This window comes from Myotis myotis, unplaced genomic scaffold, assembly GCF_014108235.1.
Source record: "Myotis myotis isolate mMyoMyo1 unplaced genomic scaffold, mMyoMyo1.p scaffold_m19_p_1, whole genome shotgun sequence".
Lineage (NCBI taxonomy): Eukaryota > Metazoa > Chordata > Mammalia > Chiroptera > Vespertilionidae > Myotis > Myotis myotis.
Genome location: NW_023416313.1, coordinates 179,006,958 through 179,031,239, shown reverse-complemented (window position 1 = coordinate 179,031,239; position 24,282 = coordinate 179,006,958). Strand labels below are relative to the sequence as shown.

General features: G+C 37.1%; 1 protein-coding gene across 25 annotated transcripts in view; it reads left to right on the top strand.

The window, feature by feature from the left end:
* HERC1 (HECT and RLD domain containing E3 ubiquitin protein ligase family member 1) overlaps nt 1–24,282 on the top strand; it is a 194,786-nt gene that overhangs the window by 142,112 nt on the left and 28,392 nt on the right. For 21 of the 25 annotated variants that reach the window (XR_004966839.1, XM_036304098.1, XM_036304091.1 and 18 more), the window contains 19 exons: nt 631–755; nt 1,756–1,976; nt 3,228–3,496; nt 4,785–4,837; nt 5,596–5,796; nt 7,559–7,733; nt 9,767–10,037; nt 10,173–10,386; nt 11,434–11,693; nt 12,651–12,778; nt 13,942–14,069; nt 14,872–15,072; nt 16,521–16,651; nt 17,995–18,194; nt 18,561–18,666; nt 20,347–20,493; nt 20,823–20,924; nt 21,933–22,106; nt 23,284–23,577. Coding sequence is in view for 24 of the 25 variants with exons in the window: in XM_036304098.1 (XP_036159991.1) it covers nt 631–755; nt 1,756–1,976; nt 3,228–3,496; nt 4,785–4,837; nt 5,596–5,796; nt 7,559–7,733; nt 9,767–10,037; nt 10,173–10,386; nt 11,434–11,693; nt 12,651–12,778; nt 13,942–14,069; nt 14,872–15,072; nt 16,521–16,651; nt 17,995–18,194; nt 18,561–18,666; nt 20,347–20,493; nt 20,823–20,924; nt 21,933–22,106; nt 23,284–23,577 (3,400 nt within the window). In the remaining variant the exon portion in view is untranslated. The remainder of the gene's footprint in view (nt 1–630; nt 756–1,755; nt 1,977–3,227; nt 3,497–4,784; nt 4,838–5,595; nt 5,797–7,558; nt 7,734–9,766; nt 10,038–10,172; nt 10,387–11,433; nt 11,694–12,650; nt 12,779–13,941; nt 14,070–14,871; nt 15,073–16,520; nt 16,652–17,994; nt 18,195–18,560; nt 18,667–20,346; nt 20,494–20,822; nt 20,925–21,932; nt 22,107–23,283; nt 23,578–24,282) is intronic. The other 4 variants (XM_036304153.1, XM_036304151.1, XM_036304133.1 and 1 more) reach the window with 3 other exon arrangements.

The window sequence follows — 24,282 nt, the reverse complement described above, 5'->3', positions numbered from 1 at the left end:
TTTAAGCTTTTTTAACTCTTAAAATAGATTTATATTTTTATTCTTTAGTTTCTAATATCTGTACAATATACCCTTTTTAAAATCTGTGATAATACCTAGCCCAAAATGATCTATAATATATTTTACAGTTCTTCCTAAAATCTTCCTCCATCACTTATGACTTTAAATCTTAACTTTTCATTTTAGCTCATGAAGTCATATGGTTACCATGGCTTGCACCTTATGTAATATACAGACCTTTCTGACAAGATTAGTGAATATTTTTGTAATTTATTTTGAAATATTTGTTTCTCTTATGCAAGGATGCACAATCACTTTAATTTTTAAGTATTTAATCATTTAGAATTTAGTTAAGGCCATTGACCTCGTTTCAATTTGAAGATGCATTAAGTATCATTTCATTGTTGGTATAATTCAAAATCATATAAAATTATTGCTCATGGCAATGTGACACATTTAAAACTTAGGATCTTTACCAGGGACAAAAGATATGTTTCAAAGTTTTATAACTATATTTTATTCTCGGTAATATTTGGAGAAAAAAGTACCCTCACAAGCAAGCGTGCACCTTTGCTTTCTATTAATGATCGTTTTTAAAAATCCATGTTGCTTTCAAACTTACACTTACAGCCCTGATAATCTGGATCATACAGAGAATGCAGCTTCTGGTAGTGGACAACCAACTAGGGGTCGCTCAGCAGTAACACGAAGGCACAAGTTTGATTTAGCTGCTCGCACATTGCTAGCAAGAGCAGGTAATTACATGTTTCACATCCTTCTCTTGGTTATAGTATTATATAGCTTGCTTTTATATTTTAAAGTAAATGTAAAAGGAATGGTACAGGCAGTGTAACCTAATGATACTAAGTACTCAGTTCCTCCACATTAACAGTGACTATTTTCATATTATTTTCAGTGTATTTACATAGTTTCCAAAAATTGAAACCACAGTATACATTCATAGATTTATTTTTAAGTTCCCTGAGGGTGCAGAAGGACTGGTTATTTTTAGACACTGAGAAATTTCATAAATGCTCTCTGTGGTAAAGCAACTTACAATTTAAGAAGTGAAGATGCACATTTAAAATTTAATATTAATAGTGAGAACGAGCTGAAAAAGTACACAGTACCAAAGAAGTAGGCACTGGCTTTTCTGATGTACTCTGTGGATCTTAGGGCTTCATTACTAGGTAAGACCCTAGATAAGCAAAAATAGATTTCCTCAATAAATTGATAAATACTTCTAGGATTGTGTTCTGGAGGGTAAGTTATAGAGAACCTATTTTCCAAATTAAATATTAAGATACGTAATTTGTCAAAACAGAGTTTGATCCTTGAAATATTAAAATATAAATAGTGATTCCATGATTTATGGAACAGAGGGAAGTTCTAAAAAATATAGGATGTATAGTTAATATACAATATAATGAAGAGACCGATGTAAAAAAATAAACCTAAAGGAACAATAACAGCCCACATTCTTGGGTGTTTTTTTATTTAACAAACATCATGAAGTATTTTACACGGATTATCTTATTTAAACCTATCAAGAGCCCTGCCAGGTGTGAGTGCTGTTGTCCTCATTTTACAGAAGAGGAAGCAAAATTGATAGGTATAATTTTATGTTTATGGTCTGGAATCCAATAAGTCAGCTGAGATAGGCTCTCACCTGCATGCATGGCAATTAAGAATTGGCGCAATATTCAGAATTATTTTATACATGCAAATAAAATACCTTTTTTGTTTTGTTCTGAGCGGGGTTATACCGCTCTGTGCAGGCCCACAGGAATCAAAGTCGGAGAGAAGGAATATCTTTGCAGCAAGACCCAGGGGCATTGTATGACTTTAATTTAGATGAGGAATTGGAAATTGATCTTGATGATGAAGCAATGGAAGCAATGTTTGGACAAGACCTGACCAGTGAAAATGATATTCTGGGAATGTGGATCCCAGAGGTACTGGATTGGCCTACCTGGGTGTGTGTGACTGCAGCGGGGGCTGCTCTGACTTATTTTCCTGCCCTCTTGTTTATGCAGCTTACTAATAACAGCCTTGCCTAAAGTTGTAACACGAAAAGTTTTACATCTCATCCTAAAGTTTGGGGCTCTAATGGTTAATGTTACTTTCATACTTGCAAACTAATAAGAAAAAGTCTCTCTTTTTGCTATTTCTGTGCGATTTTATTGCTTCTCTCTCTAGACTAGATGAATAGAGCTGTATTATGGTAATATTTGATTTTAATATCAAAGATAGATTACAAAACAGGCATCAAGTCTCAGTTGACTGCTGGGTATATAACATGGCTGCTGTTTTCACCTTGCTATCTGAATGCATGCTCTTCTCCTTCTGGTTTCATTTAATCACTGTTAATGCCTCATTCTAGGAACCAGTGCCACCTAGATCTTATAAATACTTCTATCCAGGGTCAGGGTACGTGGTGGGTTTGTATGTTTACATTATTTAGCATTATGCTTTTATAGCAGTGAAACTGAAAAGTTCACAGGTGTAAGTCCTACAGGAAAGAGCATCTACCACAGTGGTTCTCAACCTTCCTAATGCTGTGACCCTTTAATACAGTTCCTCATGTTGTGGTGACCCCCAACCATAAAATTATTTTCGTTGCTACTTCATAACTGTCATTTTGCTACTGTTATGAATCGTAATGTAAATATCTGATATGCAGGATGTATTTTCATTGTTACGAATTGAACATAATTAAAGCATAGTGATTAATCACAAAACCAATATGTAATTATATATGTGTTTTCTGATGGTCTTAGGCGACCCCTGTGAAAGGGTCATTCGACCCCCACAGGTTGAGAACCGCTGATCTACCCTGTTAGGTTAATAAGATAAATGAATCCTAATAACTTCTTAGAAATTCAGAAAATAGATATGCATGTTATGACTAGATTAAAGAAAGTAATTTTCATTAGAGGGATTTAAAAAAATCATTTGAGCTGGGGTAGATGGTCATTTTTATTAACTCTCTTTTCAGTAGGATAGTCAGTTACTTTTATTAGAGAGAGGAATGACAAAAAAACACTTTAAGATTGTATGATGTGAATTTGGATTTGAAAGAAATTTCTTATATAGCATTAATGAACATATTGCAAATATTCCAGCATAAGTAAATAAAATAGTTAATTTAATATCAATAATCTGTTGACCTCTTCTTAATTTTATGTTAAATTGACTAATAATGTGATATGTAATCATTTGTGCAGCATGTTTGTGAGTCTGAAGACAGGGAAGAAGTGGTGGTGTGTGAACTGTGTGAATGCAGTGTTGTCAGCTTCAATCAGCACATGAAGAGAAATCACCCAGGCTGTGGGCGCAGTGCAAACCGCCAGGGCTACCGCAGCAATGGCTCCTATGTTGATGGCTGGTTTGGTGGTGAATGTGGGAGTGGAAATCCATACTACCTGCTCTGTGGCAGCTGCAGGGAAAAGTACTTAGCCCTGAAGACCAAATCCAAGACCACAAGTTCTGAAAGGTACCTTGAAATTGTATGGAGATCCAGTCCCCCTGAATGATAGTCTCTCTCATTAAAGACATGAGAATAGTAGCTTTTTTCATGTTAGGAGTTACTTTTTAACATTTCCTAAAGTCCTGTGATTGCTGGATTGGGAACAGGAAGGATGGTGGAGGTTGAAGAATTCATGTTCCTGTCAGAGCTGGGGACCTGTAGTCCAGGAACAGTGGTTTATCAGCAGGTCCTTCACTGGCGTTCGTGTTACCTTTGACTTGTTGACAAATTGTGGGTAGGATCCTTGCCTTAACCTTTTGGAAGCTTACGGTCAATTTTTTTAATTGATGTTTTTCACCATATTTTGGATATCTTAAGATCTTTTCCTTCATGAAAAAATAGATTGTTTATATTAAATGAGCTTCCATGAAAATATTATCTCTTTATGTCCTTGAATAGCAATTAACCTCTAGTGAGTAGGGTTTTTGACTATTAAAATCTATAATGTATTCTGGAAGAGGTTTTGATTTAAAAAGTTGTAGGCGACCCAGAAACATCCCCAGTAATTATTGAAATAGTCATTGATTTTGTAAGTAAGTGTGTACTACCTATATATCAGTGGTTTTTTAAAAAATACATTTTATTATTGCCCTAACCGGGTTGGCTCAGTGGATAGAGCGTCGGCCTGCGGACTGAAGGGTCCCAGGTTCAATTCCAGCCAAGGGCATGTGCCTTGGTTGCGGGTGCATCCCCAGTGGGGGGTGTGCAGGAGGTAGCTGGTCGATGTTTCTCTCTCATCGACGTTTCTAACTCTCTATACCTCTCCCTTCCTCTCTGTAAAAATCAATAAAATATATTTAAAAATAATATTTAAAAATTTTATTTAAAATTAAAAATATTTAAAAATTATATTTAAAATATATTTAAAAAATATATATATATATTTTATTGATTTTTTTACAGAGAGGAAGGGAGAGGGATAGAGAGTTAGAAACATCGATGAGAGAGAAACATTGATCAGCTGCCTCCTGCACACCTCCTACTGGAGATGTTGCCTGTACATGCCCTTGACCGGAATCGAACCTGGGACCTTTCAGTCTGCAGGCCGATGCTCTATCCACTGAGCCAAACCGATTAGGACATAGTACATATATATATCAGTGGTTTTTATTACATTAGCCCATAACATGAAATACACTTCTTTATTTTGTGTTGCTTTATTAATGACCTTTTAAAATGTTCTAATGACTTAATTTGCATTTTTGGGTACTAACTGTTTTATGTAAAAACACACTGTTCTTCGTATTTGGTGCAGGTACAAGGGACAAGCTCCAGATCTAATTGGCAAGCAGGACAGTGTATATGAAGGTAGTTGTTTTGAGAGCTTCTTTATTTTACATGTATTTTTATGTATACCTTCTGCTTAACATCTGGTTACTAAAATTTACCTTCATGTGTTTGTATTTATGTACATGTTAACTTAAATTGTCCCTAAAAAGCTCAAGATAGTTTGATAGTATCAGCCCTAGTTTTAAAAAGTTAAAGGAAAAGAACCTGGTTGAAATACTAGTTTTACCACAAAATGTGAATTTCTGTGTGGCATTTTGTTTTCAAAGTAGAAGAAGTGTATATACATGTTCAATATCCTTGTTGAGGAAAATAAAAAAAAAAAAATTGAAGCAAGCATCAGTTTATCTAGAGCATTCATTTACTTGAAACAATTATTTCCTAATGATTATGGACAGGGTTAAAAACTCTTTGTTGATCCTATAACAATATTTTTTATTAGTTGAAACCTTCATTACCAGCTGTAATATTTGCTATTGCCTTGGCTGGGGAGAAGTCAATGGGGAAAAAAGGAGACTTATTGTAATACTTTTAACAATAAAGAATTAAGGGGGGGGGAATAAATGGATTTGACTGCTTTGACTGCCTTTCCCATCTAGTCTCCCTATACCTTAGGAGAGCAGTTTGTCAGCTCACCAGAAGATGGTGCCATAGTACATTTTGTGGGCACTGGACCTTTAGTTCATCTGCATCTTAGACATATCTTACAATAACAATTGCTAGCAGAGTCATATCATGTTTATATTCATATACTGTACATATGTTTATTTAAATTCCAGAAGACTGGGACATGTTGGATGTTGATGAAGATGAAAAGCTAACAGGTGAAGAAGAATTTGAATTACTTGCTGGACCACTTGGTTTAAACGATCGACGTATTGTACCAGAACCAGTTCAGTTCCCTGACAGTGATCCATTGGGAGCATCAGTAGCAATGGTTACAGCCACCAACAGTATGGAAGAGACTCTGATGCAAATAGGTAAATTGACATGCTAATTGGCATGGATTTCATAGAGTCTATATTTATTTATTTTTTAGATAAATAATAAGACGGTAAAAGTAAATAATAAGAATAAGGATTCAACATTTTCTCACCCCATCAAGTGTTTTGAGCCAGTTGTTTTAACATATTTTGAAGGTATAATACAATATTAAGGTTTGATGTTTGTGGTTTTTATGAAATAGTGAAGTGTTAAAAAATTGATAAAATATAAGATTTTTTAAAAACTCTGTGATAAGAGAATCCTGGAACTGATTAGAAACTATTTTGCCAACTTTTTCTATTTAGTGCGAGGGTGTGGTAACTTTGCTATAGGGAATACAGAATAAAGAATTGGGACAGTATTGATGACCCTTTATGTGTAAAAAGCATGCTTTTAAAACCATGTCTTTTCTGTATTTGTTAATATCAGTAGATGTGATACATGAGCAAAATAAATAAAACCAAAATATTTTAAGAAGCATGTTTCTTTTACAATAGACTAGAGGCCTGGTGCACAAATCTGTGCCCAGGTGGGGTCCCTAGGCCTTGCCTGCAATCAGGGCTGATCGGGGCTGTCTCATGCAGTCCCAATCAGGGCCTGCTGGCCAGGGGGAGAGCCGCGAGTCGTTGGCAGGCCAGCCAGCCAGGTTGGGGAGGGACCAGGGGAGGTTGGCTGGCTGCGGGAGGTTGGCTGTGGGAGGACACTGACCACCAGGGGGCAGCTCCTGCATTGAGCATCTGCCCCTTGGTGGTCAGAGCATGTCATAGCGACTGGTCGACTGGTCATTCCGGCTGTAATGGTTGCTTAGGCATACACACACACACACACACACACACACACACACACACACACTAGAGGCCTGGTGCATGAAATTCGTGCATGGAGGGGTGTCCCTCAGCCCAGCCTGCACCCTCTCCAATCTGGGATCCCTCTCACAATCCAGGGCTGCTGACTCCCAACCACTCGCCTTCCTGCCTGCCTGATTGCCCCTGACCGCTTCTGCTTGCCAGCCTGATCACCCCCTAACCACTCCCCTGCCAGCCTGATCGATGCCTAACTGCTCCCCTGCTGGCCCGATTGCCCCTAACTGCTCCCTTGCCAGCCCGATTGCCCCTAACTGTCCTCCCCTGCCGGCCTGGTCATCCCCAACTGCCCTCTCCTGCAGGCCTGGTTGCCCCCAACTGCCCTCCCCTGCTGGCCTGGTCACCCTTAACTGCCCTCCCTTGCCAGCCCGATTGCCCCTAATTGCCCTCCCCTGCTGGCCTGGTCCCCCCAACTGCCCTCCCCTGCAGGCCTGGTTGCCCCCAACTGCCCTCCCCTGCTGGCCTGGTCGCCCTTAACTGCCCTCCCTTGCCAGCCCAATTGCCCCTAATTGCCCTCCCCTGCTGGCCTGGTCCCCCCAACTGCCCTCCCCTGCAGGCCTGGTCCCCCCAACTTTCCTCCCCTGCAGGCCTGATCGCCCACAACTGCCCTCCCCTGTGGGCCATCTTGTGGTGGCCATCTTTGACCACATGGAGGCGGCCATCTTGTGTGTTGGAGTGATGGTCAATTTGCATATCACCTCTTTATTATATAGGATAGATTATTGATTTAGAAATATCTATTTCTTCCAAGGACTTTTCTGACTAACAAAGTTCCAGATGAGCAAAACACTTTCGTTTTCTGTATTTCCTTGCAGCCTGGAACCTAGAAAATTTGCAGTAGTCCAGATACTTTTTCCTTACCATGTTGAGAACTAAACAAAATCTTGTTTTTCAGGTTGCCATGGCTCGGTAGAAAAGAGTTCCTCTGGGAGAATAACATTAGGTGAGCAGGCAGCTGCCTTAGCAAACCCTCACGACCGAGTGGTGGCTTTAAGGAGAGTGACTGCTGCTGCTCAGGTACTTCTGTCCAGAACCATGGTCATGAGAGCGCTGTCTCTTCTCTCAGTCAGGTAGGTGTTAGTTTGTGTCAAGTTATGCTAAGTTAGCTTCAAGAATATGTTAGACTGGCGTCTGGTATTGTTGGGAGAATGAGATAGAATTTTTAGAAACTTAATATCTACTATTAAATGACACAAGTTGGACATAGTCATCATTGCTATTTATTCATTCAGTCATTCAGTTAATACTTGGCACTTCTTAGGTAGAAAATAATGCCATTATAGTAACTGAGTCAACTGCAAACATTTTATTATCTGAAATGGGAAACTCAGACTGTTGATCCATTTGGTACAAAGTAGAAATAAAAGATCAAATGAGTTTTTCTGCAGAATTAATCAACTGTGTAGCTAAGTCAACCTGCAGATTCCATCATGAAGACTTGCCATGGTCATACTATGGAGTATAATGTTAAAAAAGGGAACAGAGCCAAAGAGTACCTGAAAGTCATCCATTTAAGAAATGGTTAAGCTAGGGTATTTAACTGTCATTGAAGATAGAGGGACCCTGAAAAAAACTCAAAATAAAATTTAGATAAGACTATGTGGTATTGGCTTAAGAATAGATAATTTGGACAGTGCTAGAGAAGAGTTCAGAATCTGACCCACATATATAAACACTTGATTTATGGATTGATTTATGACAGTGTTTATACTGCAGAGCAATGAGGAAAGGATGGTGTTTTCAATAACCTGGGCTAAGTCAGATGGTTTACTCACACTATAAAACAAATATTTCCAAGTGATTCTTCCATCTAAATGTAAAATGTAAATCAATAATATTTCTATAAGGTAACATAGGAAGAACTTATTCTTGATTTTGGGACAGGCAGAGATTTCTTAAGCAAGTCACAAAAGACATTCACCATATAGAAAAAGATTGATATATTGGACTGCATTAAAAAAGAACTTCTGTTCAGCAAAAGTCATTAAGTCAGAAAGTTTTTTTAAAAGTCACTAAATGGGAGAAGATATTAGCAATGCATATAACCAACAGAATATATAAAGAATTCCTATAAATCAATAAGATGAAGACTTACCCCCCAAAATGGTCAAAATACCAAATAATACAAAAGAGGATCTCCAAATGGCCAATGAACATGAAAGATGAATTGTTCAATCTCATTAGTTTTCAGAGAAATGAAAACCAATGAGATACTACTACATACCCATCAGACTGACTAAACTTCAAAACACTGAGGGAACAAGGTGAGCATGAGGATGTGGAACACTTAACGCTCTCATACACTGCTGGTGAGGAAATAAATTGGTACAACTACTTTGGAAAACTGTCTGATGGTACAGTACCAACTGAAGGTGAATATTAACATATTCCATGACCCAGACATTCACTTCTGGGTATACATCCAATAGAAATGCTGACATATGTACACCAAAGACATAAATAAGAACAAACACAGCAGCACTATCATAATAGCACTGTGCTGGAAATCACCTGATTACCATCTGTATGGATAAATTAATTGCGGTACATTTTATTTATACGTCAATGAAAATGAATAACCACTTCTGTGATGTAACAACATGGATGAATCTGTTACAAGTAGTGTTGAACAAAAGAAGCCAGACACAAAAGAATACTTTATTATTTTAGTTATACAAAGCTCAAAAACAGGTCCGACTGATTTATGGCTTTAGAAGTGAGGATAGTGGTTACTTTAGAGGGCCCAGTGACTGAGAAGGGCCCAAGTATGCTTCTGAGGACCTGGCAATGTTCTCTTCTTGATCTGGAAGTTGCATGGGTTTGTTCAGTTTGTGAAAATTCATGATTTGTGAACATTCCTGTATGTTATACTTTAGTAATTCAGTTATTCTTCAAGTATACATGAATGTATTTTTTTAAGTTTCAGTAACAGTTTCTAGCGTACATAATATTTTTGGACATCTCTTAGGAAATGTATGATTAGTGATAGTGCAGCATGCCTTTAATTTTGTTTTTTGTACTATGGATGATATGTAGGGCTCCAAACAGTCCCTTAAGAAAACTTTTATCTTTATCCATCTGAAGTGTTTTTCTTTCCTGACAGTGGTTCCAGTTGTAGCCTGGCTGCTGGTCTTGAATCTCTGGGGCTTACAGATATCCGAACGCTCGTTCGATTAATGTGCTTGGCTGCAGCAGGGAGAGCTGGCCTCTCCACCAGCCCTTCTTCCATGGGAAGCACCACAGAACGCTCACGAGGTGGGCACAGCAAAGCCAACAAACCCATCTCTTGCCTGGCCTATCTGAGCACAGCAGTGGGATGTCTGGCATCAAACACACCTAGTGCTGCAAAACTCCTAGTGCAGTTGTGTACACAGGTAAGCTAGTTTCCAGTGCTTTTCTAGTTGCTTTGCTTATTTCTAACTGATTCTTAAAAGAGCCTTTTGAGATAAAATCTTTGTTCCAAAATTATATGTAAAAATTAAACCTATTTGTTCCAATTGCCTCTTCAGAACTTGATTTCTGCTGCAACAGGTGTAAATCTAACTACAGTTGATGATCCAATTCAGCGAAAGTTTCTACCCAGCTTTCTCCGAGGAATTGCTGAAGAAAATAAGCTTGTGACCTCCCCAAACTTTGTTGTAACTCAGGCCCTTGTGGCATTACTAGCAGACAAGGGGGCCAAACTGAGACCTAACTATGATAAGTCAGAAGTTGAAAAGAAAGGTAACTTTCATACCATTTAATTTATGCAATCTTCTGATTGATTTGTATGATCTAATCAGTTTGATTAATGTTTTTTAAAAATGTGTTTTTCATTGCTCTATATGGTGAATTACATAACATGTATACTTAAGTTTAGATCATAAAAGTACATGAATACTTTTTCAATGTGCATGAAAATAAATACTAGAAAACATACCAAATTAGTCTTGTTTGATTAGATTATTTTTATTAGATTATGGTTTGAGTCAACATAGATCAGTGATTTTCAACCTTTTTCATCTTATGGCATGCACCAACTAATTACTAAAATTCTGTGGCACACCAAAAAATATGTTTTTTGCTGATCTGACAAAAATAATAGATATAATTTTGATTCATTCACATGGAACAGCTATTGTGTGGGCTGTTGTCATTCTTTTTATTTGGAAAAGAGGTCAGTGCCCCTGACTAAATAGTCAGGTATTGCATGTTATAAAAATTCTTGCAGCACACCAGTGTGTCGTGACACACTGGTTGAAAAATCACTGCCATAGATAATAACCCTGATAGGTTTTCTTAATAAAATTTAGATAATGGCAGTACTGTTTTTCTCTGTCTTAGGATGATAACGCTTTGAAAGGAGTACTTAATCACTGCTGTCTACCTTTCTTTTTATAAAGACCATGTGGTCAAGAGAGATGGGCCTTAGGATCTCAGTCCAGTCCCTTGACTCTGTTAAGGTCACTTTTGAGCAGCAAAGGCCGAATTCTTATGTTTTAGGGCATGCTGCCTTTGCCCTAGCCTTAAAATTATTTTTGCTGCATTCTTAGTTTATGTGTCTTTAGAGTAAAGACTATTTATTGATTGATGAATATAAATGTACATTTGCAGTGAATCAAATTTCTTATAGAGTTTGATGAGATAAATGTTTATTATTTCTTGTATGCATTAGTTAGTGAAATGGTTGCTTGCAAAAGTGCTAGTTATTAAAAGATATGGGTTAACCCATTTTTGTTTGTTCACTACCACCAGCTCTCACCAGGGTATCATTTCATTGTTTTGTTTAAGCAGGTTTAACTGCTCAATTGTATGTCCATCCTTCCTATGATCCTTCTGCTGTAGGCCCTCTGGAGCTGGCTAATGCCCTGGCAGCTTGCTGCCTGTCCTCCAGGCTGTCCTCACAGCATAGGCAATGGGCTGCTCAACAGCTTGTGCGCACTCTTGCTGCACACGACCGTGACAACCAAACTACTCCACAAACACTTGCTGATATGGGAGGAGATCTCAGAAAATGTTCCTTTATCAAGTTGGAGGCTCATCAGAACAGAGTATGTATTTTGAGTCCCAAGTGTGCTGATTGCTTTATGTAAGGTAAAATAGTTTCTGCCCTTCTCAAAGAGCTCAAAGTTTACACATCTCTTCTTCCCCCCCCCCGCCCCCGCACCACACACACAAAATTATCAATATTTATCTGGTAGTTACCAACTCTCTCTGTATGTTGGTTTGATATAATATTATACAAACAGGAAAATCAGATGGTGGATAAGAAGAAAACCAAAGAAATAGCCTCATAAGAGATTAAGGCTTATACATGCAAGAGGAAAAGACATTGGCCTCACTGTTTCAATATAACCCACTGGGCCTTTGAGCAGTGACAAGGGCAGTTCAGGAAATGAAGACTGGCTTCTGTTCACTAATTTTAAAATCACTTCTTGCCTGGCTGGTGTGGTTCAGTGATTGAGAATCGATCTGTGTACCAGGAGGTTCTGGTTCCATTCCCGGTCAGGGCACATACCTGAGTTGTAGGCTCAATCCCCAGTACAGGGCGTTCAGGAGGGCACAGATCAGTGATTCTCTCTCATCATTGATGTTTTTATTTCTCTCTCCTCCCTTCCTCTCTGAAATCAATAAAAAATATATTTTAAGAAACGACTTCTTAGTATGTGTCATTTTATAAAACATACAAATATGTTGCAGTATTTATACTTCATTGAATTAAATAAACATGTTTTTAAATTAAATAAACATGTTTAATAAAGATTTCAACAGGTTTCAGATAACAAATGATTTGGTGCATAGTACTTTAAAGCTATACTTTAAAAAGGTGTGTATTCATAAGCTAATTAGAAAAGAATGAGACCATGCCTATTGCATTATAACATGGATACTTTCTTTTACAATTTCATGATAGATTTATTTTTTAATTTGATAGAACTTTTTGAAATGACAGAATCATTTGAATTAAAACTTGCTCAAATATTGCTGGACATTTTTACCTTTTCTAGGTAATGACGTGTGTTTGGTGTAATAAAAAAGGACTCTTGGCTACAAGTGGCAATGATGGCACCATCCGGGTGTGGAATGTTACCAAGAAGCAGTATTCACTGCAACAGACCTGTGTGTTCAACAGATTGTGAGTGCTAACGTGACCTTTCTTGTGCAACATCTAAAGTAAGAGAATTCTAAACATGCTATATTTTGGTTGTGTTAATGTAATCAAACTGTCACTAAAATTTTTTGCAGTTTTTTTAGAATAGTCTTACTATATCCCCAATGTGTGTTTTTAAATATTCAGAACTAGAGGCCCGGTGCACGAATTCATGCACCAGTGGGGTACCCTCGGCCTGGCCTGTGGGCCAAAACTGGCTCTCTGACACCCCATGAGGGGTTCCAGATTGCAAGAGAGCGCAGGCCAGGCCGAGGGACCCCCACTGGTGCACAATCAGGGCGTGGGAGGTTGGCCATCTGGGGAAGGACCACGGGAGGGCTCCAGGGCATGTCTGGCCCATCTCAGTCCCGATCGGCCGGACCCCAGCAGCAAGCTCACCTACCGGTTGGAGCATCTTCCCCCTGGTGGTCAATGCACGTCATAGCGACTGGTTGACCTGTCGACTGTCTGCCCCTTGGTGGTCAGTGCACATCATGGTGAGCGGTTGAGCGGCCTTAGCATATCATTAGCATGTTATGTTTTGATTGGTTGAATGGACAACCAGATGACCGGACACTTAGCATATTAGTAGGCTTTTATTATATAGGATAGTATTTGGCAAGTAAAATTATTAACTACCAATATCTGGAATTACTCAGAATTAAATCAAAATCTATTATCTTACAAATAAATGTTCATTTCTGTAAAACAGTAGGCTAATATTCCATCATTCTTTAAGGATTATTTAGGAATTAGAGTAATGATATTTCTTTTGTAGTAGAATGTAGCTAACTATAGTAGGTGTTTCTTTTCTGTGAATTTACCAGAGATCAGGCAAACAAGACTCAGTGTGTTCTGAATAGAAACCATTTACAACCCATACAGAATTAGTATGTCGTGATTGACAAATGATGTTCTATATTAAATGGTGTATGATCTAAGCATCACTCTTTTATAATTCTTTTTTTTGACATTATGACAAACACTAGAATATGTGATTGTCAAATACTGCTGGCCAAGTTTTTGAAATGTTAAGACTCTGCTATTATGTACTGAGGTCTACATAAAGCCCTTACTTTAAGATTCAAGGTTTAGTTTACTTTTGGATGATGGGGATTAAAATTTCATACTTGTCTATTATTTTCTAGGGAAGGGGATGCTGAGGAAAGCCTGGGATCACCCAGTGATCCAAGTTTCTTGCCTGTTTCCTGGAGTATCAGTGGCAAATATCTAGCTGGCGCTTTGGAAAAGATGGTGAATATCTGGCAAGTTAATGGTAAGTCATGTAAATACTAAAGGCACTGTTGAGTCCAAGCAATGGCTTCCCTTCACCTTGAAACTCACAGTCTGTAATCAACTGTGAAAATCTATGTATAATGTGGTTCAAATTAAAGAGGAGGTGTTCATTTCCTGATTTTCCTTTCTTGGAGTTTCAACTAATCCAGTAGCTGTAAACTAAAAATTCTTTTCATGTACCACTAAATATTCAGAGTAGGATTTGAGGAGTAGTGGTCACTGACTTTTCAGCTATGTATTCTTTTAAAACACTTAAAAATATTTTTATTAATTATGTCTTTCACTGGTAAAAATTCTTGTCAATTTTTAATAATACCTCCCTTGAAAGTAAAAATAAATAATGTAATCCTAAACAACAAAAAAATAATGTAATCTTGGGCTTATCAGTATTTTGTTCATTTTTGCACATTTGAGGAAAGGCTATTCTATTTCACATATGTGAAGGACTAGCTAGCCTTATTGTAGGTGAATTTCTAATGTTAATTTGTTTTTTAGAAATTATTAGGAAAGGACATAAGTGATTAACATTTGTACACTATTTTCCTTTACTCTTTTTTCTACAAAGTTACCATTCTTGTTCCATTTATAGTTCTAGAAAAGCCTATTAATGTCTTAATCTAGGTCTTATATAAATGAAGGATCTTGTCTAATATTCATCGGTAGGCTATTTTGAAAATGGGGACTGCTTTGAGCTATGTTAGAATTAAGTAGCATTTATTTTTGTTCTTGTTATTGTTTTTAAGAATTAAGTAACAAGCAGTTAACATTTTCTTTCTCTTTAGGAGGAAAAGGATTAGTAGACATTCAGCCCCATTGGGTATCTTCCCTGGCTTGGCCAGAGGAGGGTCCAGCTACAGCCTGGTCAGGAGAGTCTCCAGAATTATTGTTGGTGGGGCGGATGGATGGATCTCTAGGATTGATTGAAGTTGTTGATGTGTCCACCATGCACCGTCAAGAATTGGAGCATTGCTATCGAAAGGATGGTAAATGACCAGATTTGTGTCTAGTTGGGAAAGTGATTTTCCCTAATCAAATAAACTGTGTGGTTTTTTGGGGGAACTTGCTTTTAAAAATGCTGAGTGATATTACTTTTGGCTTTGTTTTCTGAATTGTCCAATTGGTGTTTTATTTTAATTAGTCACTAAGTTGAAAGATACTTCCCTTCCAACCCATACCACAGGTCTCTATGCCAAAAGAGATCTAATAGTGATATATTAGTCATTCATCTTTTGTGTATCTGAACACTTAGGACAGTCTCTAAGTCTTCTTTGAAAGTTAGGAATGCCCAAGAAAAAAGAGATAATCATTGGTAGAGATGAAATTGTTAACAAATGAGTGAAATTGAGGAACTGGGGGAAAGAAGAGGAGAGGGTAGTTCCTAGTCTTTCAAGAGATAGTAGGAAATCTACTTTCATTTATTTTCTCACTTTGTTCCCTTTGGGTACATAGGTATTACTAGATAGTTTTTGTTAGTTGTTTGCAGCAGTGGGCTCTTTCAAAGTTCACAGCCCTACTTTTCAGTGGTACTCTGTTTACAGAATAAAACAATTCAGGGATTTTTTAAAGTATTTTTTTAAATACATTTATAGGGTTTCAAATTTTTTAAACTTAAAAAGGTATACAACAAAAAGTTTTTCTCTCATCTGCTTAGTTCCCATGTCCCCATTCTACTCACAAATAAATACTGTTTCTTACTTTTTTCTGTAGGTATCCAGTGTTATATATACTTAAAGAAGCAAATATGAGTATGCCTTGTTGGAATAGAATCTGCTTGATAGAATGTGGAAACATGCTGAGAAGGGTATATTAAGTAAAAGAAGGGACACGGAATTTTCTTTCTATGACTTTGGCTATTTCACTTCTCAGTTTCATGGCAGATTCTGGTCCAAAAGGAAAGAACCTGGTACAATCACTTAAAATCAGCATGGGAATTCAATACTTGTCTTTTTCAATAACCACCTGAAAATAATGGAAGATTTAAAAAATGAGGTATTCCATACACCTGAAACTAATACAAAATAATACTGAATGTAAACTATAATCAAAATACTAAAATACATATACAGGATGTCCCCCAAAAGGTATACACATTTGAATATCATTATTAATCCAATGGGTTAAATCTGAAAAGAAAGAAACATCAATTGAGCTATCAGCTGTTAAAATGTATATACATTTTTGGGGAAACCCTGTATATATTTTAAATGAGGTAGTCCTTGTCACTTGTAAATAACACTTGTGAAGTGGGTTACATGGAATCCTTGCAATAAGCCTACATTTTATCTAAATTCATTACAGAGATGTCTGGAAACCTACTTACAATTTTGCAGGAAGATATATTTTTTGCGGAGTCTTTTGTCTTTTTAAGTTAGATAATGACAAATGAATCACTCTCTTTTATTTTCTTTTTCTATTATTCTTATCATGTTAGTGTCCGTGACTTGCATTGCTTGGTTCAGTGAAGACAGACCATTTGCGGTGGGATATTTTGATGGAAAATTATTATTGGGGACAAAGGAGCCGCTTGAGAAAGGAGGCATTGTTCTAATCGATGCACATAAGGTAAAGCATCTTTGCCAGATGGTTATTTTTTTGTGTTTCTTACTGTAGTGTTCTTTGATACTAATTTCTTTTTAAAAGTTTTTACATCAGTCACTTATGATTTAATATTTATTGTTAGCCCAGCTGGAGTGGCTCAGTGGATTGCATGTCGCCCCATGCACCAAGAGGTCACCCATTCGATTCCTGGTCAGGGCACATGCCTGGGTTGCTGGCTCAGTCCCCAGTATGGCGTGCAGGGAACAGCCAGTTGATGTTTCTTTCTGATGAATGTTTCTATCTCTCTCTCCCTCTTCCTTTCTTCCTTGAAAAAAATCAATAAAAACATATTTTTAAAAAACAGTAAGCAGGCTTTTAATGTAAAACAAAAAATTCTATAGTTACACAAAATCTGTAAACCATGGTATATACATGAAAATGTTTATGTAAGAAAGCCATCAAGCCAAGAGAGAAGTAAAACCAAAGCAGTAAAACCAAAGCAGTGACGGGATATCCTTGGAATATCCCGTCAAAGTACCTCCCTCTAATAAGAGAAATTCCATCTATGAGGAATGATTCCTTTACCTTAAACTAAGGTTGCCAGTTCAGATGTTTACAGGCCAGCTAGGCAAGTAACATAAATGCATGAAGGCAGGAGTTTGAAGTTGTGAAGGAGTGTGAAAGAAAGAAAGAAAGAAAGGAAGGAAGGAAGGAAGGAAGGGAGGGAGAGGGAGGGAGGGAGGGAGGGGGGGAGGGAGGGAGGGGGGGAGGGAGGGAGGGAGGGAGGGAGGGAGGGAGGGAGGGAGGGAGGGAGGGAGGGAAAGAAAAAGAAAGAAAGAAAGAAAGAAAGAAAGAAAGAAAGAAAGAAAGAAAGAAAGAAAGAAAGAAAGAAAGAAAGAAAGAAGAAAGAAAGAAAGAAAGAAAGAAAGAAAGAAAGAAAGAAAGAAAGAAAGAAAGAAAGAAAGAAAAGAAAAGAAAGAAAGCACAATGATAACCATATAAACACAAAACATGATTCTCATAAGTATTTGCTATTTTGGTATGAGGGGTACATTTTTTTTAAAGTTTCTTCTTTTTCAAAGTTAATGTCAATAAAGCTAACTTAAAAATACTAATGAGGGGTAACATTCCTTCTAAGTTAGAATTTATTTAACCAATATTTATTGAGCATTGACTACCGCAAATAATATGATGCAGACTTTATTAAAGGGTGAGTTGGGTCTAGTATGATTCGAAACCATATAACAGTATCTGATATGCATATAATGTTGATTTCCAAATAAGTGCTAGAATGGGTCATAAATATTGAGTTTAATATATTTGTAAAGGAAGTATTAATATGATTTTTCTCCCCTTACTGTTTTAAGGATACTCTTGTTAGTATGAAGTGGGACCCAACAGGTCATATTCTTATGACATGTGCCAAAGAAGAAAATGTGAAACTCTGGGGGCCTATTTCAGGATGCTGGTGCTGTCTACATTCACTCTGCCATCCATCTATTGTAAATGGCATCGCTTGGTGCAGCCTCCCAGGGAAAGGATCCAAGTTGCATTTACTGATGGCTACGTATGTTGTAAATGTGTGTGTGTGTGTGTTCGTGTGTACATCTGTCTTAATTTTTATGTTAATATAAACTGTTACTTGCATTACATGTGGCTTCTCTGTAGTCTCAAAAAGTTTATTGTCAGGTGTTAATCTTAAAATGTGTAACATCATAAGATCACCATAGAGAAATAAAGAATTTGAAACTTGGTATGTGATCTACTTATCTGGGTGTGATGATGATAGAATATCGAACCTAGTTGTATTATAACATACCTACTATAAATAAATTTTAAAATAATACTGTAGTAGTTCTATCAGTTGATATTTGAAAATATTTTTACTTCTGCATATTGACATGTTTTGGTTTTATGTGGTCATTTTTTTAAGTGGCTGTCAGAGTGGCTTAGTGTGTGTTTGGCGTATTCCACAAGATACCACACAAACCAATGTGGCCACTTCAGAAGGATGGTGGGACCAGGAATCAAATTGCCAGGTAAACATTCTGGTGTTTTTTAAGACCTTATCTGAAACCATAGATAGTATAAGTTATCAAAGGACAAGAACCATTAAGGAAACGTGAGTAATTGTCATGCTTATGTGCTCTCTGAATTGGATTACTTTTTTGTAAGTCCTAGACACCATATTACTTGTTAAGATGATATATTCAATAAATATTGAGTGATGATCATTTATGGTAATGGATATAATCGATACCACAGATAGATGAATCCTAAATTAAGTCTTTGGTACAGTGAAATAGGAACACCACCGGAGCACACCTTATCTAAAGTATCTTCTACTGCCCTAACTGGTTTGGCTTAGGGGATACTAGAGCGTCGGCCTGCGGACTGAAAGGTCCCAGGTTCGATTCCAGCCAAGGGCATGTACCTTGGTTGTGGGCACATCCTCAGTAGGAGGTATGCAGGAGGCAGCTGATCAATGTTTCTTTCTCATCGATGTTTCTATCTCTCTATCCCTCTCCCTTCCTCTCTGTAGAAAATCAATAAAATATATTTTTTTAAAAATAAACTATCTCCTACTGATACCAGAATTCCATCTATGAAGAGCAATTCCTTTTATCTTAAACAGAGGTTATGAATTCAAATATATGCTTACAAGGCCATCTAGGCAAATAAAAAATTCCTGAAGCTGGGAATTGGAAGGTGTGGAGAGGGTTAAAAAACACACACAAAAAAACAGAAGTGCACATGCTTCACATAATGGGCACAGTTGCTACAAAGCTGTTTGTTACCCTGTAGAAATAAGAGCCTATTGTTACCAAATTGTCTAATTTTTTTAATAGAAGCCCAAAATCCAGTGTTTTAAATAAAATCTCCCAATATTACACATTTTGATGCCTGACTTAAAATTCTTTAAAACACTGGGTGGCCAATCAGATTGCATCCCTGAGTTAATAGTTTGCAACCTTTGTTGCTCTTTATTTTGTTCATGACACAAACACCCCTGGAAGAAATAGGTTTTATGTCATCTTTGGATAAATGAGTACATCTGATATTATACTCTATCATAGCTAGAAGGAAGAGGAACCTTAAGGGCAGGGAGAAATGGGTAGGGAAGGATGGATAGGTAGCTTATTAATGAGAGGAAGATATCTCAAAGGTGGAGGTGAAAGCACTAAAGATAAATCTAGTTTGCTCTTTGTGGTAGATAGTATTTAGACACGCCTTACCTATCACACTTCTAAAACCTGCAGAACAAACACCAAATTAGACACCATATGAGAGAACCATCTGCAACAAAAAGAGGGGCCTGTTTGTATAGAGCCAGCATGTACAATTCATAAATGTTAGATGCTAAAAATGAAAATTACATAAAGCTCATGTTAAAAATTAAAACATTCATTAAGAAGTAAAAGTTAGAATTTTCCTACCTCTGAGGGATAATTAGAATTTAGAAATGTAGAAACGTCTGCCAGTTTGAAAAGTTAGGAAACAGCTTAGAAATGTATCAAAAAGGATGAAACTCACCTCAGCAAAAGAGAACCAGGTTAGTGTTTTATTATTTCTTCATTCAGGCTAATCCTTCTGAGAGTTATCCTTCCCTCCTCCCTAATGTTACACTGAAATATCAAATTTCAAAGAATGAATTGTAAATCTTGAATCTATAAATTATTTTGCTTTCAATATATGTTAAAAATAAAAATGAATTGCAGGATGGATATAGGAAGCCAGCTGGAGCCAAATGTGTTTATCAGCTACGGGGACACATCACCCCTGTCCGGACAGTTGCCTTCAGTTCAGATGGGTTGGCCCTGGTGTCTGGTGGACTAGGTGGCCTCATGAACATTTGGTCTTTAAGGGTAAGAGTACAGATGTTATTTTTATCTTAAATGTTTTTACATTAACTCCCATATGATGAAAATTAACCCAACCAATTCTAGGAATATTTTGTATAATAAATATCTTGAATACTGATGAAACTTCTTTCAGAATCCTCCACTCTTTTAATTTTTCTTATTGAAAGTGATCTAGGCTCTAGAAAATTGGGTAGAAGGTATATAATTGGACATTACCAAATTTAGCGGAAGTGCAGATTTTAGAATGTTTTTGTGAATGTGAAGTATAAATTTAAAATGTAAATAATAACTAAGATTAAGTAATGTGTATTGATAAATGCATTTAATTTTAGGATGGCTCTGTCTTGCAAACTGTTGTGATAGGCTCTGGAGCTATTCAGGCCACAGTATGGATTCCAGATGTTGGGGTTGCTGCTTGTTCAAACAGATCAAAGGTAACTTGCAGTTATATCAAATCATAGGGTATCAGCCTATAAGGTATCTTAGAAATCATAGTCAAACATCACACTTTACAAAGGAGAAAACTGATATTCAAAGGGATTTTTTCTTGCAGTTGTTTAGTGGCAGAAAGAAAACTGGAACCCAGGTCTCCCGGTGTATAATCTAGCACTCATTCTACTATACCCTAGACATCACGAAATGTTTAATTATTGAAGGCTTTATTTCCATTGGAAATTATTTGTGGATTTTGACTTTCTGCCATTTTTTAAGAAAGCAGCAGACTTTCTTAAAAGAACATTCCCTAAAAGAAGAACCATCCCAAAGATTTTTAACTCAAGTATACACAATATATTTTGTCTTCCAAATTTAATATTCTGTGAAGAAAAATACTAGCCCTCTGCTGTGAAGTAATTCTATGATATGACATTATTACCTACAGTATTGCCTTTTATACCCTTAATGAATAGAACCAATGTGCTGCTTTGGTTTATACTTTATGTGGTTAAATAATATTAAAGTAGAGCTGTACACCTGCATGAATAGTCCTACTAAAGTCAAATATAGAATCAGACCCTAGACCCTAGGCAGGGTATAATAACTATAGAGCCACAGTTATTAGAACGTGTTGCTTCTTTTGCAGATATGTCCCTCAGCAGGCAGAGTACTACTTCCTTTAGTACCCTGTGGTCATGTCAGACTTTCAAATTACATTAGATGCCTGTCTTACAATTCCTATGTATAGCAAATAATTGCTGTTATCTCTTTAAGAAGAATCAGCTAATCCAAGGTAGTTCACAAATTTTATGGTTATTATTCACCTGTTTTTACTTAGACAAAATTTAGGATATTTCAAAGTTCATAGGCATTAAAAGTACAGCATAAAATGTCCAAAAAGCAAATGTATTTAATGCAATTATTGAAATGAACTTTCTCAGATGTGAATGGTAATAGAATTTTCTCTTATTAAGACAAGTCATGTGGCATGATTTATTTCCCATCAGGATGTTTTGGTCGTGAATTGTACGACAGAATGGGCTGCTGCCAATCATGTGTTAGCAACCTGCAGGACAGCCCTGAAACAGCAGGGTGTCCTGGGACTAAATATGGCTCCCTGCATGAGAGCATTTCTGGAGCGGCTTCCCATGATGCTGCAGGAACAGTATGCCTATGAAAAGGTGAGCAATTACACTTATTCTGACATTTACAGATGCCTGGTGCTTTGGAATTTGAATTATAGGTTTGAATTTATCCCTTAAGAGCATGAGATCTGAGGAAAATAAATAGGGCTATTTGGGCAGAATCAAATGAAGCTGAGTCGTGCCTAAAACAGTTGTTAAGTCTACTCCTACTTTATTTAAGTGAGAGTAAAGTTTTAAAGTGATCCTTAAATTTGTGTTGTGCTTATATCATTCTTCAGATTATTTTTTCACTCCAAAACTTTTTGAAATACCTGTACCTCAGAGTATCATCTTCCCTTTTTTAAACCATATACCTATTTTTATGTGGTTTTGCCATCCCAAAGTTGGGAGGTGGGAGTGAGTGTGGGTGTCAGAGTGAACATCCTTTCCACTTAACAGGTGGACCTCGTGGAAAGTTGTATGGAAGAGCTAAGGTTGAACTATTAAATAGGGTCATTAAATACTAGAATGAGGAATTTGGAATTTGAGCCTGTGTGACCTGTCTTTCAGGCCTTACTAGTCACTGTGCTGCCTCCTAGGTAAAGCTTGTTGGGTTTGGTTGTTTTGTGTTTGGGGGTTGTTTTTATTATTTGTTTTTTGTCAAGCTACATTAATATTATTTCACTGATGTATTTGCCCAGGTTTTCTATTCTGAATCCCTTAGCTCTTACAGAGTTGTTCTGCCAGGACCAGGGAGAGCCATGAACGAAGAATTTTCTTGGCTACCAGGCTTCCCTTGAGTAAAGGAGCAGTTGTGACAGGGAGCAGATCACTATGGTTCAGTTGTTACCAGTCTTCTTTTTTTAAAACTTAAGAAAAATTAATGAAAATATACTAAATACAATGAGATATCCTGAATTGGATTCTGGAGCAGAAAAGGGGCATTAGTGGGGAAATAGAACAAATAAAATTGTGTTGTTATTATTCTACCAATGTTTATTTCTTAGTTTTAATAACTGCACTATAGTTATGTAAGATGTTAACATTAGAGGAAGTTGTGTGAAGGGTTTTCTGTACTGTCTCTGCAACTCTTTATATCTAAAATTATTTCAAAGTAAAAAGTTAAAAAAACAATAAACTTAAAGAATAAATTACAGGCTTTCGGCATTCACTAGGTTAATTTAGAATATTTCGGAAAGGCTCTATAACATAATGTCCTTGCATTTTCTCTTAGCCTCATGTGGTTTGTGGCGATCAGCTTGTTCACAGTCCCTACATGCAGTGTCTGGCCTCCCTTGCTGTGGGACTTCATTTGGATCAGCTGTTGTGTAACCCTCCAGTACCACCACACCACCAGAACTGTCTCCCTGAGCCTGCATCCTGGAATCCGAATGAGTGGGCCTGGCTAGAGTGTTTCTCAACCACCATAAAAGCTGCTGAAGCCTTGACCAACGGAGCGCAGTTCCCGGAATCTTTTACTGTTCCAGATCTAGAGCCTGTTCCAGAGGATGAACTTGTATTACTAATGGTAAGTGTAAGGTGAACTGCTGTTATTTGCAGCAGCAATTGTATCATGGGTGTTTAGCATATAGCAGACCCTCAGTAAGTATTTGCTAACTTGAGTAGCTAGAAGCATACCCTTAGATAAATTTAAAATATTTTGCTTTTAGATAGTATCTTCAATCTGATGACAGGCCTCTATGGTGATAGAACTGTGGAGCTCTTGTAAACATCCTGGCTCTCAAAGATATAGTCCCATATCTCCCCCTCCCCCCTTTTTCTAAGTCCATAAGTGCATTGTTCGTATATATTTTATTTGTACAGGGGGGAGCAAAAATAGGTTTGCAGTTGTTTGTATGGAAAATAATATAGTAACTAATAAGTAATAATATAAGAATAAACTGTGTTTTGCGTATTCACAACTGTAAACCTACTTTTGCCCCATTATGTATATATTTTAACATATTTTCCTGGTCATCTTATGAGATTTATTCCACATATGGATTCAAATTATTTGGCACTTCAATCATGTTTTTAATTACCATTAAGTAAGAATTGTGGAAGAGCATTCTGATGTTACCTAAGAGTAGCTTGCTATAGAAACTGTCATTTTATAGATGGGGAAACTGAAACAAGTCCAGCAAAATGAAGTGACCTGCCCAAAGCAATACAGAAAGTTCACAGGGTCAGTGACTCTTGCACATGACTTTGTATCTGCAGGTGCTCAGAAGTT